Genomic DNA, 19,377 nt, shown 5'->3' on the forward strand with positions numbered 1-19,377 from the left:
CCATAGCTAGAACAAGATTAGTGTCTGACCTCTACGTTGTCATTTGGAGAATGGTAAAAAAGGACTATATGCTGCCATGAAAAGGGATAGGATGCAAGCATTTGGGGTTGGCAACCATCTCCTAGCTGCTGGTTTCAAGGTAACATGATAGAGGCCTGTGAGCAAGTTACACATCTTCGCTTTTCTTTAAAGGTGTCCCATAGGGAGCAGCTACATTAGAATTTAGCTGGCCTACTTGTTTCCTGTCAACAGACATTCAATTTACTCCACATCTACGCCTTTCCTCCTTCTCCCTTCGATTGCTGAAGGAGCTGTCTCTTGATATATAGTTCCATCGGCACCAATAGCTGTCCAGTACTTAATCCAAATAACTATGGTTTATTCAAGTTCTCTGTTTCATGCTAAGCAATTCCATCCCCCTCCCTGGACACTATCAGAGGATGAACGAGATTGTTTGCAACTTCAGCATCCTATTTGAACCTGGGTCAAGAACCTGGTTGATGATGTCTCATCACTTCTAACACTCTGCCCCTTGCCAGTATTTGCAGATACTTGAAATGAATGACATGCTGCCCCTCCTGTTAACCCTAGCTGAGATCAATAGTCAGTAGAGACTGAGGATCAACTTAGAAACACCTTCGTCTGTGTACCTCTGTACCACATAATCTAGGTACCCTGTAAGCTATCTGAGGTTTGGTTTAATTTTTTTCTTACAAATCTTAGGCATCAATCAGGGAGAAGCCTTGGGTTGGATATAGTTGTTGGTAGTGAGTTATTATATTTAGTACAAAAACTGGAAGTGAAAATGTACTTTTTACGTTGAAGGTTTATCTGCATGAAATGTTGTACTGTATTCAGGCTGTTTTTGTTATATTCACTCAACACTAATGTTAGGATTGTAACTTGACAAATTGCAGTGTTTTCAATTTGAGATGTAGTACTTATGGGTTTTGAAAATACTACCAGTATTCTGAAATTAACTAGAAACTTAAAATATTATAACATCTATGAGCTGTACTTAACCAATATAAATTGTCATTTTCCCCCACCTAAAAACCTGTTGAACTCAGTTCAGCTAAATATTTATCCAATCAGTGTAAATTAAAAAGAAGGCATTATATAAATGAGTGAGGGCCTTTTTTCACCTATAGTGTTATGACCACAGCCAGTGTTAATTGCTGTGCAAACCAAATCCCAGAGGGAAACTTGGCTTACTTGGCCCTGTTTTTTTTGTATTCTGAAAACGAGAAGACGACATACCAATCTCATCAGTAAGAGGCCTATTAATATGTTTGGGATTTTAAAAATTAAAAGTAAAAGTTTTATTAACAAGAATAAAAGAAAACTTAAGCACACAAGATTACAGTTACACAGTTAAGGTTGTCTTACAAAACATTCCCCAAAAGAACACTTTACTTGGTCAGACCCACAAGTAGACACCTCCAGGCGGCACTCCCTTATAGATGTTAACTAAAAAAACAATCCAGTAATATGACGCCAGGCAAACTGCTGTAGCTTCAGTAAAGGCATACCACATGACCGCTCTACCCTCTTCCAAGCTATGGTGGAATCCACTTCAGAATAAAACTGCTTGTTGCAGCCCAAGACTTTTCTGGCTTGACTGGATAGCTGGATCAAATGGCATCCTCTCCCAGCCCAGAGCTCCAGCTGTAGTTCAACAGCTCAAACAGCTCCAGCTATCTCCATCCTATGCTCCCCATAGTAACTTTAAAATAGCTTTCCCCCACTTCATCTCAGGTTCCATTGTTCTCACACCTCTTTGAAACTTAAAAGATTTTATATTTGGAAGGATTTGTGTCTCTATCTTATCCTTGCCTCTGAGTCAATAAAATATAATATTCCCACTACTATTGACTGATAGAACTCCTGCAAGATGCAGGCATGTTTCTTGTTACCTCTGACTCTCCTTTGATATTCAAACAAATTCTCCGCTTATCTAAAAATGCAAATGTTAGACCTAACCTATTTACTTGTGCCTCAAACTTAACACCTCTATCCTTTTCATATTTTAAACACCCAGATAACCTGACTGCTATTAATCTTTGCCCAGCTTAATTAAATCCAACACGCACAGGCACCCAGCTGCCTTCACAGAATGGCACAATATTCCCCAAAATAGTTTTTAAAAAATATCCATTCTCACAGTAGGAAGTTCGAAAGCATTCTTTTTAATGATGAGCCACTGTTGTTTTGGAGACAAACATAGCAGTCAATTGTCAACAGTAAGGACCTTCACAAGTAATAGCATATATTTCCAGTTAGTTTTGTTTTTGGTGATTGAAGGAATAAATGTTACCCAATACATTATAAGAACTCTGTTGTTATTTGAAAAATGCCATGGACTCCTTCATGTCCATGTAACAGGCAGGCAATGTAGATTTGACATTTCATCACAAAGACTGCTATCCTAGCAATACAGCTCTCCTTCAGTACTGCACAGAAGTGTTGACCTAAATCATGGGTTCAAGTCCCTGCAGTAGGTCTTGAACACAGCCCTTGATTCAGAAGTTAGAATGCTATCACTAAGGCAAATGGTTGTAAATCTTTGAGCTAACTGTTTTATTTTCAATTTTGGATGTTAATAGATCCCATGTGAAAATCAATGCTCAAAATTAAGCTTTTTTAAAAGAAAAACATTTGGCTGTAAGTTGAGTAGATTCATCTATTCATCTCCTATTGTTTTGGAACAGTATGTTGGAAGCTGGAATGACATTGCCAACACAATGTGAATTTAGATTCTCAAGTTGCTAAACCTGTATTTTAGTAAGAATATATTGCACTTATATATAATTTTGTTAGGTTATTCATTTTAACCTGAACCTGCATGGCTGAATGTATCAAAAGTTTACAGTCAGGCAGTTGCAACAAAATTATATTTTTAAAGATGTTGTTTTATGCTGCAGATGGAAATTCTATGATATTTAATTTTCAAGTAATAGAAATGCGTTTGCAGTGGAACCTTTATTACCTGCCATAATGAGGGGACTTCGTCAGTTGAGTAAAGGAAATTAAAAGGTGCTTGAGGGTCCCAAAGCTCTGGTCTTGGCACGTGTAACAAATTCAACATATGTTTATAAGGGCTACCTGTAGAAACATTTTGAAGCTCTTGAATAGCAATGACACTAGACAGAGGATTGAAGGCTTACAGTAAGAGTAACTAAATATAATTGAATCTTCAACCTTTAAGTTGATATTTGGTCTCTCAAGAGGGTATTGGTGGTGCAACATCCTTTGCCCAGTGAAAATCCGGGCAGATAATTGAAGTATGGATAATAGAAGTTCCACTGTAATTTTGAAAACTGAAGTGGTCTTTCACTATTTAAAAAAATTATGCCTCCATAAAGTAAATCAATGCAATGGATCTAGTTTGTGTGTTATGGTCACAGTTGTGTTTTTTAATTTCATTTTTGCCCCCTCCCTACCTCCCCCAACAGGCCACTCCATGTCCAAAAGAACCAAACAAAGAAATGATAAACGATGGAGCCTCTTGGACAATCATAAGCACAGATAAGGCTGAATACACTTTCTACGAGGGGATGGGGCCCGTACATGCACCAGTGACACCTGTACCTGTTGTAGAAAGTCTTCAGGTAACAGGACTTGGACGTTTATAGGTTTTGTTTGCTTACATTCAGATTGCAGTGGATAATTTTCTTTACATTAAGGCTGAGGATGTATCAGTGAAGTTGATTTTTGAAAATGCTGTAGTTTCAAGGTGTGCCCAAGAACCAGCCATCATCTGAAGAAACTGGTTATGAAGTTATAGTAACAAACTAGGTGCTATTTGATTTTTTTTTTGGAGGGATGGGGGGTTTGTGGGGAGAGCGAGGTTTCTTTTGTAGTTCTGCTAGATGTCTAATGAACAGAATATGTCATCATGTTGATTAAAAGTCTTTGAACCCAGCTATTGGTGAAAGATATAATTTTCATTCGCGCACTCTATCCAAGAGCAGCAAGAAGACCCACTTCTCTAAAGCTAAACAACTTGGGTCAGTGCTGGCAATAGACCAGGCTTAGGAAACTCCAAGCATGCATATTTGGGTACTGCTGGAGTTCAACCAAAACTTGTGGTTAAAGCACACTAGTAGTAAACTTCCTGTTGCTTGACCACTACTGTACTACTTGGAAAATTAGCTTGTAGGGCAAACTGTCAAGAAGCCCAGCTCTCAATGACAGTTACAACTTGCTGGAAGGTTGGTCAGTTGTTAACAGCACCATGGAATACTCTAGACTTGTTTGGCTTACATATCAGATTACAGGTTTGGCTAGAGACAGTCAACCTTATTTCAGTTTATACCAGGCATATCATCCTAAAGTCAATTTGACCTCAGAAAGACCCTACAGGTACTTGTAACCACAATTTGCATTTAAATAGTACCTTTTAATGCAGAAGATATACCAAGATACTCCACAAAGGGGTAATCAGAAGAAAAAGATGTCAAGCTGACTGAAAATATTCAGAGGCGTTACCAAAAGTGTGGTTGGAGGTTGGTTTTAAGATATTTAAAGGAGCAGAGTTGGTTGAAGAGGTTCAGGGAGGGAATTCCAGAGGATAAAGCTCAGGTAGCTGTTGGCACAGCCAGCTGTGGTGGAATAAAGAAAGAGGGACATAAACAGAAAGCCAAAGTTAGAGAAATGGAGACTTCAGAGGAGTGGAGAAAATTATGAATATGGGGAAGAGTGAGGGGATAAACACCCTGCAAAACAAAGATGAGAATTTTAGGTTGGAGGTAATGAGGTATTAGGAGTTAGTGTAGGCCATTGACGACAAAAGTGCTGGGTGAACAAGACTTAGTGTGTGATAGAATGTAGGCAGCATAATTTTGGCTTAGTTGTAGTTTGCAGAGTGTATTGAGTGATAGCCTTACCAGAGGAGCTGTTGGAATAGTCTAAAATCTGGGGGTGACAAAGACAAGTTTGGGGATTTCAAAAGCAAATGGGCTGAGGCAGAACAGGGATGGGCAATATTACAGAAGTAGAAGTCAGCAATCGTTGTGATGGAGGGACTATGCGGTCGGAAGCTCGGCTTGTGTCAAGTAGGATGCTGCAGTTCTGAACAGTCTGGTTGTCGGCCGGAGATTGCAGAATGAGTAGCAAGTGTGCTGAATTTAGCCAAGGCCTAAAAAAACCTATTCTATCAGTTTAAATGAGTTTGATCTGATATTTAAAAGCAAAATACTGTGTATGTTGGAAATCTGAAACAAAAACAAAAATTGCTGGAAATACTCAGCAGGTCTGACATCATCTGTGGAGAGAAAGACAGAGTTAATGTTTCGAGTCCATATGACTCTTCAGAACATTCTGAAGAAGAGTCATACGGATTCAAAACGTTAACTCTGTCTTTCTCTCCACAGATGCTGTCAGACCTGCTGAGTTTTTCCCACAATTTTTGTTTTTGATCTGATGTTTTAATTGAAGGAAGTGAAAGTTATTTGAAGACTTGGTGTTGGACAGCCAGTTTGATATCACAGATGAGGGATCAAGAGAGATCATGGAGAGGTAAAGTTGGATGTTGTCAGCTCACTGCACATTTGCAGAGGTTGCCAAGGAGCATTATGTAAATGATGAAGTTGAAGGACCAAGAATGTATCTTTTGATGGACTTCAGAGGCAATGGTGTGAAGTATAAGAAGAAATGCTATTGCTGGCGATGATGTGACTACAATTGAGAGGAGCAAACTGAAAGCAGTCCACTGATCTGAACAATGGAGGAGGTGGCATTGGAGGAGGATGGTGCGAGGTATTGAAGCAGGACCTTATCAACAGCCGCAGAGAGGATGAGGAGGGTCATGGTCATAAGCGTAGATTGTGTCATTTTTTACTTTGGTCAATGCTGTGTAACTCACAAGCCTGATTGGAAAATTTCTAGGGAAGTTTCAGGAAAGATGGACAAGGATTTTCATGATGACGTGTTTGCAAACTTTGGAGGGAAATGGAGCTTCGAGATTTGACAGTTGGCAAAGGCAGAGGGATTGAGAAGGAGGGTTGTGGTGACAGGTTTGAAAGGGAGAGGGGCAATATCTCAAGAGACTGAACCATTTGGAAGTTAACTAGGTTGGGCCCAGGAAAGAAGTTTGGTGATCAGTTTAGTGGGACTAGGGTCAAGGTAACCTACCTCCTAAGCAAAATTAGATTGGAGATCTCTTAATGCAAGATGAGGGCGAAACTAAAGATTGTCTCTTTAGAGTTTGGGCATGGGCAGCACCGAGGGGGGCAAGAGTGAGTTGGTGAGCAAGAGGAAATGGAGTGGCGTGGAAGGACTGGAAGAAGCAGATGTGCTCAATTTTGGTGACAAAGCAATACGAGTTCCTCGCACTTGCTGAAGCTGATCATGCACCAGTCATTACAACCGCTCTTTCCCCACCGCCCCCAACCCCATAGGATAGGCATGAGACAACTTATAAGTGCAGATTTTAGCCCTCAAGACATGGACAGCATGGTGAGCGACATATCCCTCAAACGCCTTCTGATAGGTTAACAGTGTTGACCATAGCACAGGGACATGCTCTTTCCACAATTGGAGATGCATGGCCAGTAGCAGCTGCTTTGCTCTGCAATTAAGATAGATGACTGGAGAAATGAGCAGAAGTATGCATACCCTAACTTCAGCATGGTGGAAGGATAGCTTGCTGGCACCTTCATGTTCTCGGTAGCAAAAACAATAGTTAAAAAGTTACTTGTCACCAGCAGTGTAATCCAAATCCTTGTGTGAAGCTTTGGAGCAGATGCCTCTCCAGGGTACATAGTGACAGATTTGTGCAGGCCACCCTTTGCTCCCTGCAGCTGTTCCCTGGGATGTGTGCTGTGTGAGGTTTTTTTATATCATGTCTTATTAGATTGGGTTTTTTTCTGTTTTAACACATCTATTAGTTCATCTGTTGGTGTTGATGTCCAAATGTAACATAATGGAAAACTTGATGTTCCTGATTTCCTTTTCCTGGAACATCATGAAGTCTTTTCTAACTTCAAATTTCTTTTAATTAGACTCGTGGACATCTTTGTAATATGTATAAGGAATGTTAGGAGTACATAATGAGGCACTTCCTTTCTGCAGATTCTTGATTTATTTTAAAAGGGCGTGCTGGAACCTTCACTGTTCGTGAGACTAAACTTCTTTCAAAATACATACATGTTGATCTCTGAATAAGGAGTAAATTACCATGAGGAAATTTCTTTCTCTTTAAAATCGTTATACCTTCATTTAAATCAGTTGTTCCACATTCAAATAAATGAATTTATCTTGATTTTTCATTAGAGGCTTGCTTATTTTAGGAACCTTAGTTGGAACAGAGCAATATTTCAGCAATATTTGTAGCCATAGTGTATAGAAGAAAAGGTGAAAAGGAATATATTACAAGACTGTAACGCTGAGGGATTTTAATGTCAGAATTGTGAACAACACATTGTTGACTTTTGTGCTTTTGAAATGAGAGAATTATCAGTTTGGTTGATACATAATCAATTAAATAATGAAGTTTGGTACTTTTTCTCTGAAGACTATACAAATAATACTGCTAAATTTATCAACCAAACTATGTGTTAAATTCTATTGAGGAAATATGAAATGAATAATTTAATTCACATCTGTTTCTAGGTTAAAGAGGCAAATATTTTTGTGCATTCTCCCTATTCGCATTGGTGCTGACCAGTTCTGCGATACAATCTTTTTTTGCCTTTTTTTCTGCTGTGCTGCCCTGATACCTATCATATTCCCACCTCTGTACTGCTGCCTTTGACTGTAGGCACAAATAGCTGTAAGTACTATTTGAGGCCTGTCAACTATTGTCTAAATGCTTCATAGAGCAGTCCTTATTTACATATTTATAGTCCTGGAAGAAAGCACATTATATCTATATTTAAATATTCTGTCCTGGACAACAAAATAAAAATATTTTCAGTTACTTTCAGAAGGTTTTTTCCAAGAGGATATGTCCAAATTAAAATTCCAATGATTAAAATGATCTCTCTCTATTACATCCAATTTGCTGGAGGTAGATTTTTCTAAGGGTGTGTTGGTTAAAATGCTCACATTTTGTACCAAACCAAATAACAGCTGAACCTAGAAACTGTGCAAGCAAGGAATTCAATGTGTTATTTAAGCATTTTAAAACCTCAAATTTTGACATTTTTATGCATAATTTATGATCAAGTTTGATCAAAAACACTAAAATTCTGCAAAATTTGCCATCTGTAAATTCAAGATTAAGTGCACAAGGTTACAGTGAAATTGAGAAATTTGCTGCAACTGCATCTGTAAAATTGAGATTGTCAAAAGATTTTTTTTTGGGCTACAAAGGAGTGCATTCTATGATAGTTAATTCTAACCTAAGGGATTTTAATTCAGCAATGAAAGAAGTATACTGTGTCCGTAAATACTGGGTCTACTTTTTAAATAAGCCTTGGTATACCAGTTGGTGCAACTGCACACTCATTGCTTTGGACACCGAACAGGTAGGTTTAAGCCAATATGTTTAATTGTTGTCTGGGCTGCATTATGTATGCAGCTCTGCATGGATGTATTTACAAGGGATGGCTATAAACAACTGAGCTTTTCTTTGTTTTTATAGCTGAATGGAGGGGGGGACGTTGCAATGCTTGAGCTCACGGGACAGAATTTTACACCCAATCTGCGAGTTTGGTTTGGCGATGTGGAAGCTGAGACCATGTACAGGTAAAGTGGTTTAGTTCTAAACAGCAAATTTATTTAGAAAGCTATTTTAAGAGCTTAATTTGATTGAATTACATTAAGAAAAATGCTGGTTTTACTTGTCTCTTTTTCTACTCATGTCTCCACAAAAGAGCAACTAAGCCAGATATAGAGAATGACTGACTATTAGCAGGCTGCCTGGCTGATTATATTTGACCCGTTGTTCATACACACTCGTACTTTTTCTGTCTTAAAGGGGCTACTGTTTCCCATTTGTGTATGGTTTATTGACACCTCCTTGTTCAGTGCTGCTAGCCACTTCTTTGTCATTTTTCTGCTATGCTTCTCTTAGACCTAGCCTGCTTCCATCTCTGTACTACTATTTTTTAATTCATTTACAGGATGTGGGCTTCACTGGATAGGCCAGCATTCATTGCCCATTTCTTGTTTCTCTTGAGAAGGCAGTGGTGAGCTGCCACCTTGAAGCGCTGCAGCCCGTGGTGTAGGTACACCCACAGTCTTTGCTTCATTCTTAGGCACAATTGTCTGTCACCACTGGGTCAGATTGCTAAAGTTTGTGCGTGTGTCTAATAAAGAAGTTGTTCTTTTTGTATTCTTAGTAGTCCTGGAGAGGAAAATGGTCTGTAAAAAGCTTCGAGGAACAGAAAAACTGGATTTATTTTTCTCTTTGGCTCAGAAGACTGAGTTCAATTCTGTTTTATAAATCACCGCCAACTAAAATTTACTAACCAAGCCTGGAGCAGGGAAGTCAACCTGTGCCTTTGCTCATCTCTATGGCTTAATCCTGCTTGGTATTTGTATCAATTGAACCATCAGGGAGACACAATGACACTTCAGTTTGTGTCAGCTATCGTTGGAAAAACTGTTAAAACTTATTTTGAGGAAATTGTGATGAAGGACTGTGTAAACAACTTTTCGTATTGTTGGATGGGACTAAGTGCCTAGCTCTTTCAGAGCACAGTGGCCAAATGACCGCCCTTTGTGCAATAATATCCTGTAATTTTGATTCAATCTGTGACTAAATATAAGTTCTAGCATTTATATAGCAACTTATTGCAACTTTGGAATGTTCCAAAGCACTTTACCACCAATGGATCATTTTGCAGTACAGTGTGCAAACACGATGGACAATTTATGCACAAGCTCCAATATGCAGGAAATGTCCAAATAATTCAGCCAGTACCACACTGAAGTGTCACTCTGAACTAGCAGTTAAATTCATAGTGGCATGTAAATTCACAACTTTTTGTCTCTGAAGCTAGAAAACTATGCCAAAAACTTTTTGCGCAAGAGCTAAAACTGAAAGTAGGAATCATGGTTACCAACGTGTAGCTTCATCTTTACCTGTTGGGCATTTCATCTTAACTCTTATTGTTACTTGACATTTGCCTATTTTGCCATGGTCTCCATCTGCATTTCCTAATATAAAGGCATCAATTCCTTTTAAAGCACCCTTGTATCAGTGCACTGGTTCTTGAAAACAATTTACAGCACAGAAGCAGACCATTTGGCCCATTCGGTGCAGGTGTTGATATTCCCCACACACCACGTTTCACTCCATTTAGTTCATCTTGTCCCATCAACATATCTTTCTGTTCTTTTCTTATCCGGCACTTATCTTGCTTTCCCTTATCTAAGCTATTCACCTCAACCATTTCATGTGGTAGTGAGTTCCACTTCTTCAATGCTGAGTGAAGGCCTTGGGTGAAATCACTTAATATGATAAATTGCCCTGTAAGAGGTTACTTTTGTCTTAAAATACACAGATGTGTAATCTTTTATTTAATCATTTTATTAGTCACATCAGGCAAACATGAAGATTCACTACTCTGTGAGGAACTGAATCAAAGCAGCAATGATTTATTCAGACCAGGTTCGATCTTCGGGCTGTGCTAATTTAGCTAATCTCTTCCTGGGCTAGAATAGTGGCCTTACCATTGACCCCAGCACCCAGGGGAGAGGAAAGTTGATAGGCTTCCACTCCCACTCACTATCCAACAACCAACTGCCAGAAATAAGCATGTTTTCTTCAGAATGTAATTTTTTTAATGTGAATTTTTAATATCTTTAGATGACTTCCAAGCTGCGTAAGCTAGGCTTCCTACCAGTGCAGATGTTGTACCAATGCCACCCTGTGGCAAACAAGAGATGCACTGTACGGTGGCAATAGTATTTTATTGATGCAGTAAAATCTTTAAAATGCTATCAATTGGCAGCAAATGTTATGGCAAGATGAAAGACTGCACTTTGTTGGAATAAAATTGAAATGTCAGCCTATGCTATATAACACCGTTCCTTCACTGTCGCTAGGTCAAAATCCTGGAACTCCCTTCCTAACAACACTGTGGGTGTACCTACAACACACGGACTGCAGCAGTTCAAGAAGTCAGCTCACCACCACCTTCTCAAGGGCAACTAGGGATGGGCAATAAATGCTGGCTCAGCCAGCGAAGCCCATATCCCGTGAATGAATTAAAAAAAAAACACTCGAGTGTTGAAATATCTTTACCTAGTACTACACTAGAGTACAATTTTAATAAGTAACCTGTAGCCAGAATGGCTAAACAATTTTCTGTTTTGCAATGAAATCTGGTAAAGTTGTACTTGATCCATCAGAGGTACATATTTCAATTGTGTGCTCTATGAATACAAACAAATCGTGGCTACATGTGAAGATTCTAATATTTGCATTGAAGCAGTTTGATAATTATCTCATTTCAAAAGCTGCAACACAATTGAGGGTAGCTACTTGCACCTTTGTGTGGCACTTTGTGGTTTTTCCTTTAATTAGGCTGATTTCAAAGGTACTGCTTTATGTTTTACCTTCTCGGTGCATAACTCTGCTGATCGATGGACTTAGCATGTATTTGCAAACAATCACCACATAAATAAAATTAAAATATTCTAACTATTTGCTAATTTGCTTTAACATTTTTTTTAAAGGTGTGCAGAGAGCATGCTGTGTGTTGTTCCAGATATTTCTGCATTCCGGGAGGGTTGGCGATGGGTACGTCAGCCTGTCCAGGTCCCTGTCACTCTGGTTCGAAACGATGGGATTATCTACTCTACCAGCCTTACTTTCACATATACACCAGAGCCTGGACCAAGACCACACTGCAGTGCTGCTGGAGCCATCCTTAGAGCTAATTCCAGCTTGATGGCATCAAATGACTCAAACACAAACAGTGAGGGAAGTTACACAACTGTCAGCACAAACTCAACTATTGTCACATCAGCAGCAACAGTAGTCTCCTAACTACCAAAGTGGTTTAAAGACTGTCGCCAGCTTTTTGGAAGGGAGAAGACGCAAAACTGTTGGAGAGCTGCAGAGAAAACCTACAAGTACCAACGGTTCTTGTGGTATTCTGGAAATCACCTACTTGTTCAGATGATGGACATGTCATTCAAGCATAGATAATCTGCAGGAGGTGTTACCACAGTAAGAAAATACACCTGAATATGTATAAAACTTTATAAAGAGCTAAAATGAAAAATCTATTTTTCAGCTGTTTAAAGTGTGGGCAAGATATAAAAAATTTGGGTGGGATGATGGTAAAACAGACTAGAGAATGCATACAAAAATAACATAGTTTCTATGGACCAAGAAACTTGTATAAGCTTTAGTGGAGGTACAGTTTCACCATACCTTTTTTGTATTATACATATAGTACACTTTTGTTACCAAATAGTTTATATTTTCTTCCTATGAGCAATGGGCCCTGAAGTATCCAGGTTCCAGGCCTGACCTTGCTGTATATTCTCATCACCTACTATACCAGTAAAGACCTATATTTTGGTCACTGGCTGGAACTGTCCTAATTTTTATTTTTTTTTAAACTTGAGTCGTGTGACTTTATTATCAATTGAAAGTGGTGTTTGAGAGGAGGACTTCATTTTTATGATTACCTGTCAATCTGCATACTGTACTTAAAGGATGTCTCAATATGACACCTTCACAATGTGGGTCAAAATCAGTTAATTAATATCCTGATTTTAGCATGATAGTTTAAGAAACAAAGAAGCACTAAAGTCATGCTGTCTAAATATGATCTGTTACACAAAGGCAATCTAAACACAGATGCAAGTTGGTTACTTTATTCTATAAAAGGTTACTCAAACAACCAAAAGATAGATGGAAATCGAAAAGGAAAAGTAGAGTTCTGATTCTTCAATTAGAGCTTTGATTCCAGTGATACTTTTGATTAATTAGTGAATTACAAGCCTTGTGTTAAGGTTGTAAGTTACTTCTTTAAATCTATCACCTTAAAGGGGTGTGTATTCAACTATGCAGAGCGCACAGCAATAACTTATAGGTGTTTCTGTACGCTTACTGATGTCTCAGTTGCCTTGCTGCTGTGTGTTAAAAACCGCTGGTTAGAAGCAGGCTGATGGGCATTTTTATCCTGCTCCACCTCACATGATATCCTGAAATTCTGTCCAGTGCGCCCATAAGCAAACGCATTTATAACAGAATTTCATGATGTCACATCAGGAGAGTTCTACATAGTGTCAGGCTTTCTTTAAATAGTTTTAATGCACAGTAACAATTGTGGGTAAATGCAATACCAGTTAGTGTACAAACATCTCTTTTTATAAAATTTAGCATTATGTGACAACTCAATTGACCACAATTTAATTCACATTTTGCTGCTTTTTATGATGTTCAACTAGTCCTTCCTCATACTTTTCTTAAGAATACCAAAAGGGTTATTTTTCCTTTCTGAATTCTCAGGATTACCACTGCAATCAAATTATGGCTGCTATCACATTTACTATGATATGTAAATCCAAAATTGTGATATTCTTTAATATCATCTCTTAATGCATTGTAATATTGGAACATCCCGATGTACTTCAGAAGCAAGAATATCAGAAGCTTTAAGTGACTTCTGCCCTGTCTGCAATACATACAACAGTACAGATATGTTAAACATAGCTTTATTTTTTCAATTATTTTAATAAAACAGTATTTAGTAATATCTGATAGATTTGCTTTGCCACTTATGAGTTAAAACTGAAGATTTTGGATACACTGACACCTGATAAATGAGGTTCTGCTATTAATTGAATTGGGAATGTGGCCATTAAGTATTGAGTCAATTTTGTGTGTTTTTTCCCTCACACAGCACTGCTTTTGTACGTTGAAACATATTCCCAGCTTTTTATATTTACAGTACTTCCACCTACATGTGCTATTTGAATTTTTTGGCTATTTGATTGCTACAGTGGTTTATTTTTATTTTTTTATTACATGTCTTAAGTGATAAATGGTGTTTAAAGTGTAATTTGTTCTTTGAAAACTGTATCTAACAGATTGACGCCACATCTGTTACATTCAAGCTGCAAAAGCCTGTTTGTAAAATAGTCGAGGACTGTAATAATGTGGATTTTAGTCCAGTATTTCTATGGTACAGGGTAGCTAGCTGTCTTTTCACAAAAGGTCCTAAGTTTTCCAAACAAGACTTTGAGTTTGAGAAGTTAGTGTCCATAGGTTAATTAACAGACATGAATGAACTAGGGCATTCAACATAAAATATCTTCAAAACCAGTACAATGAAAGCTCTTATTGGGTGTACTAAAATGGCAAACACTGATTATTGGAACAGAAGATGGGAAGTGTGTGTTAAGCACTCCTCGGTCCCTCCATGGTCCATGGGTGCACGTATTGAGGGAACAAATTTGTCCTACCTTGTAAGGAGAGTAGCTAACTTTTAATATGACTAATGTCTTCACCCTTTAGAGCTTTAGATGGCTGAGCTCATTCCGTGAGCGGATCCAGTGGCAACTTACAGCGACATAGTAAAGAACAACTTATATTTATATAGTGTTTTATGTCTTCAGGATTTTCCAAAGTGTTTCACAACCAATGAATTGCTTTTGAAATATAATTGCTATTATATATGCAAATATGTTAGCTGGTTGCAAATGAGATCTGTTTTTGTTGGTCCAGAAATCAGGAGAACTTCCTGCTCCTCTTCAGACTGTACCATGGATTTAATTTTACAGAACATCTGAACAAGCAGATAACCTAGCCTTCAGCAATGCAACACTCTCCTCAGTGTTGCTGTGAATTACCAGCATAGGTTTTGTGTGTTTATGTCCCTAGAGAAGCTGGAACCGAGACTCTGATTTGGACAAGAATGCTCTCCACTGTGTCACCCTGACAATCATTTCTGTAGTGGGCATAAAACTCAGGTGGGCATAATCACATTAAAATGTAAACAACTATTACAACTTTATATTGAAAATGTTTCCACCTACACTTGCCTTCAGCTTTAATTTAAATATCATAGAAATAAGGGAAGTACCTTCAAAGTGAAATATTTTTAACAGTGGATTTGATTTTTCATTCCAGTCTCTTTGATCTGTTAACCTGATATAACTTGTGAACTCCGCCATTGAGCAGTTTCAAAGTCAATTGACATTCAAGACCGAAAAGCTACTGATTGCCAACAGAGCCATAACTGATGGCTAAATGATTATAGCAGGTTTCATACCTGAAATGTCAGATTTGAAGGTGGCTTGCCATTGACAGCAAAAGTAATTTCTCCTGCGAGGTAGAAGATTTAAAAAAACTGAATTCAGTTCCAGCTACGTAATCTCCATGTATACTTTTGGCACTTGATGTACAATTTATGACTCGCAGCAACTGGTTGTGTCAAAAAAGGGAATAAAATTTGTTAAGCTATTTGCCACTTTGATCTATTTGAGTGGTCAAACCACTCGGGCTAGAATGAAAGTCATGTTTGTAAGGGCTGGACATCTAGTGTATTCTAAAAGGCCAATCAGCCCATTATTTGTCCCTTGTAGTATTTTTTAAACTCACCCAGTCTAACACTTTCCTATACCTTGAACTCCCTGATGTGTGTGATTTTTCCTATCTTTTCTCATGGATCATTCCAATAGCTTACCCATTGATTTCCCCTCTTCTCCCCCCACTTTCCGGACATATTTTGTATTTACTTTGCACTAAATGTGTGCCTAGTTCTGCTAATCTGACAAGTACACTGGGTTCACTTTCATTTTACCATTTAACTTTATGTACCCCGATCAGCTTAAACTTTTCTAAGCTTTCCTCGCAGCTCATACACTACACCTTGCAGAAATTCTTGTTGCTATTCTCTCCATCTTTGTCAATGTATCCCTCCATTTTAAAATGTAACCAGAATTTTACATGATGTGCAGGGAGTTGTTCTGTGCATTATAGAACTTCAGTGTGATCTTTGTAGACTGGCACTCCATTGCTCATGCTATGTATTCTGATAGTCTTTGCTTTTTTTAAAATCACTGCTCCACATTTTCTCAACATTGAAATGATAAGCCTATTGTCTCTCCCAGACCTCGTGCAAAATTTCCCCAGCTAATCCTATTCTTCATTGCATACCTAAACCCCCATGTATCCCTTTCTCCTAATATCCAATACATTGCATTTGTTAGTTTTAAATTTCATTTGCTTCTTATTGTACTGGACTGTACTAATATTCACCGAAGTTCACATGAACAATGGCCACGTGGGTGAGATACAGGAGGGTGTTCGATGCCTGTAGACTGTGCACCCAGCTTAAGTTACAGTTTTCAGAAGAGAGCAGTTCAAAATTGGTACTGAGAAAATGGCAGAAGAAAGTACTCTTGTATTCTGTGATAAAACAATTGTGTTTTTTGAGGCATAAGTTAGGATTTCATTATTCTGGTATGGATATATTTCTACTACTGTTTTGATATTATAAGTGACTAGGTTTTTATAGACATGGTATTTTTTGAAATAAAATTGCTTGGGTTTTTACTATTTCTGCTGAAATTTTGATCCCAAAATGTTAAAGGTTTGCATTATTTTAACTATATTTGTCCTGTGTGAAGGAACAGGAACATTGAATATTCTTGGAGGTGCTCATCAAGCAAGTTTTTAATATTTGTGTTCAGATGAGAAATATAGCATCATATGCTGTACATCTGTAACCTGCTTTACCAATATGAGCTAATCCTGAGATCAGTCCAGCTAGAGACATCTGGTATCTCATAGTTTGCAATCTAAAATGTTCAACTTTTAGTCTTGTGCCCTGTTTGCAGTGTCTTTAACATTAATGTCAACTTGTCCAACATGTCAGGTGATAGATGTGCTCTGCTTCTAGTCACTTTTGACAATTGAAATTTGATAAACTTGGCTTAGCTGAGTAGTCTACTTTCACTTTGACAATATGATTCACCTTTGGTGTTGGAAATGAGGTTGTTGCAAAGTGTTGAGTTTCCTGCCTGCTCAGAGTAAGACAGTAGTGTGAAGTGTGTCATTCGGGCCATCACCAGCCTGCCAATGCCCCCTTTCAGATTACCTTTTAATTCATCTTGGGATGTGCATACGGCTAGCAATGCCGCTATTTAACATAGCACTTTCTCAGGGCAAGAAAGTATTTTTAGCAGTGTGATGCATCTGAATGGCTTGCTAGATCAGTTCGGAGGGCAGTTAAGTCAACCATGTCGAAGTCGTACTGGAGTCACGCACGGGCCGGATCAGTAAAGGTGGCAGGCTTCCTTCCCTAAAGGACATTTGCAAACAAGTTGAGTTTTTATGGCAATCTTTATGTTTGCTAATAGCTTTTTATTTCCAGATTTTTTATTTTTATAAACTGAATTTGAAACTACCATGGTGTGATTCAAATCTGAGTCTGGATTATTAGTCCAAGCCTATGTACGGATTGCTAGTCCATAACACAACTGCGACACGACCATACCCTAGTGTACCTGTCAGAGCACTACTGATGTATATCAGTCCCACAGAATTCCAATATATATCCATTGTTTATGAAAGATACTCTCAATGGTTAGTGTAAGAGTAACTTACATAACATATTGGTTTCATTCAGACACTAACAAGTCTCCGCTCCATTTGGGCATATAAATCTTGCTTTGCTTTCCAAAGGTAAATGTTGAGCACTGGTAGAGTGTTGTAAAGTAGTAACTGGAAGCTTTACAAAGTTAATACGGTGTACATACTTTGTTTCCATCTCTCTCTCTCTTCCCCCCCCCCCTTCTCCAAAAGTCCCCTTTCATGTTCACCACACATTGTTAGGTGAATGTGTTCTATAACCTGTCTTTTAACAGAATTTCTCCAATTCTTGTGGGCGGGAGGTCCATCCCCTTCTCTCCCCACCACAAAAGAAAAGTCTTGGCTGATAAAGGAAATTAATTATATCTGAGTTTGTGGTTACAAACTAGCACTTTTTGCACTTGTATTGAATCACCAATATCTTGTACTACTAGATTGCTTTTGTGAACATTGCTAAATATTTAAAACTACAGGAATGAACAAAAATATTAAACATTCTCAAGTTGCATTATTTTCTTGAATAAAAAAAAAGACTTTTTACAAGCTCCGCAGCAATATATTTGATTTGACCAAATTCTACAATACCAAAGAACATCTTTCCTGTGGGCCAATTTGGAATGCTGCATCTGAAAGTAATTGTTTTTTATTCATGTCATTCTACCAAATGGAGGCCTTGGACATGCAAAGAGGAAAAAAGAAACCTACATGGGCATAATTCCATTAAGTAGAGCTATTTTTAGATCCTTTCATTTCTATATGGAAGCTGGAATAGCTGCCTTCAAATAGAATTCCTTTGCTTGTTGCTAGTGGACGATTAAAAGAAAAGTACTGATTCCAATTTCAGTCAAGACCCTAAACTTGGCAGGTAGTAAATGGAGTGCGAGGAGAAACAAGTTTGTCAAAGGCAACCGCTGACTTAGAATAGTGACTTGATTTCACATCTGGTCTAGGTCATTGCTGTAGAGGTAAATGCAGCCTACACTGGAGCTGCAGTTGCCCAGAATTCTTCCAAGTATTTGTTTTCATTCTAGGCGACAGCAAGAATTTAATAGCTTACTAAGTTGAATACAAACAAAAGGAAAGTGTCATACTTAACTGCTGGAGAATGACTTGACGGTTTTTATTTCCTAAATTTACATGCCTAAGGGAGTGCTATGTGGACTGCATTTTCAGCAGCTTAACGGGCACAGATGTTTTGCACTGAAGGGTGATGAGGCAAGTCTAACCAACTGTATACACCTTTAGATGCTCTGCTACACCAGAGTATGGCCTAATAAGAACAGCAAGGTTGTGGATCGGCCATTCTGCACATCTCAGATTCTTCCTGGATGGATGAACTTAGACACTTTTCCCAGTTGCAACAGCTAACTAGTTCTTAATTGATTCCTGGATTTTTTGCCTCCAGTTCTTTGTCTTGGAGTCCATTCTATGTGTTGATCATATTGTATGTAGATTTATCCATCAGCATGGTCATTTCTTGTCTTAATGAATGCTGCAGCTTGTTCAGAAAACCTTAGTTTTATGGAGACCTTGATTTCCAACCCCCCAAACCACGTTTCTAAAGTAGTGCTTCGACAGTAAAGCGCTTTAGGACATCCTGAAGTCATGAAAGATGCTGCATAAATGCAAATATCTTTTTGAACTTCACTTGTAGCAAAGTTAAGATTTTATTCACCAGCCATCTTGGTTATGCATTTTTCATATTCCTTTTAAACCCAAAAAAGCAAATGAAGTTATGAAGAACTAAACCCAATAATGTTTCTTAATGAACTGGTGCCTGTGCAGTTTAATGACTACTGTATATTATGTTGATCCACTTTAGATTAAAGCTGTCCTGTTTGTGTTGGTTTTTGAAGCTGTAGAATTAT

General features: G+C 38.2%; 1 protein-coding gene across 4 annotated transcripts in view; it reads left to right on the forward strand.

The window, feature by feature from the left end:
• Positions 1 to 15,376, forward strand: part of rbpjb (recombination signal binding protein for immunoglobulin kappa J region b) — a 97,932-nt gene extending 82,556 nt beyond the window's left edge. For all 4 annotated transcript variants that reach the window (XM_078545967.1, XM_078545976.1, XM_078545986.1 and 1 more), the window contains 3 exons: positions 3,456 to 3,611; positions 8,588 to 8,691; positions 11,632 to 15,376. In XM_078545967.1, coding sequence (XP_078402093.1) covers positions 3,456 to 3,611; positions 8,588 to 8,691; positions 11,632 to 11,944 — 573 coding nt within the window. In that variant the 3' untranslated portion in view covers positions 11,945 to 15,376. The remainder of the gene's footprint in view (positions 1 to 3,455; positions 3,612 to 8,587; positions 8,692 to 11,631) is intronic.
• The last annotated feature ends 4,001 nt before the right edge of the window (positions 15,377 to 19,377 follow it).

Source organism: Cetorhinus maximus, chromosome 1 (genome assembly GCF_964194155.1).
Source record: "Cetorhinus maximus chromosome 1, sCetMax3.hap1.1, whole genome shotgun sequence".
NCBI lineage: Eukaryota > Metazoa > Chordata > Chondrichthyes > Lamniformes > Cetorhinidae > Cetorhinus > Cetorhinus maximus.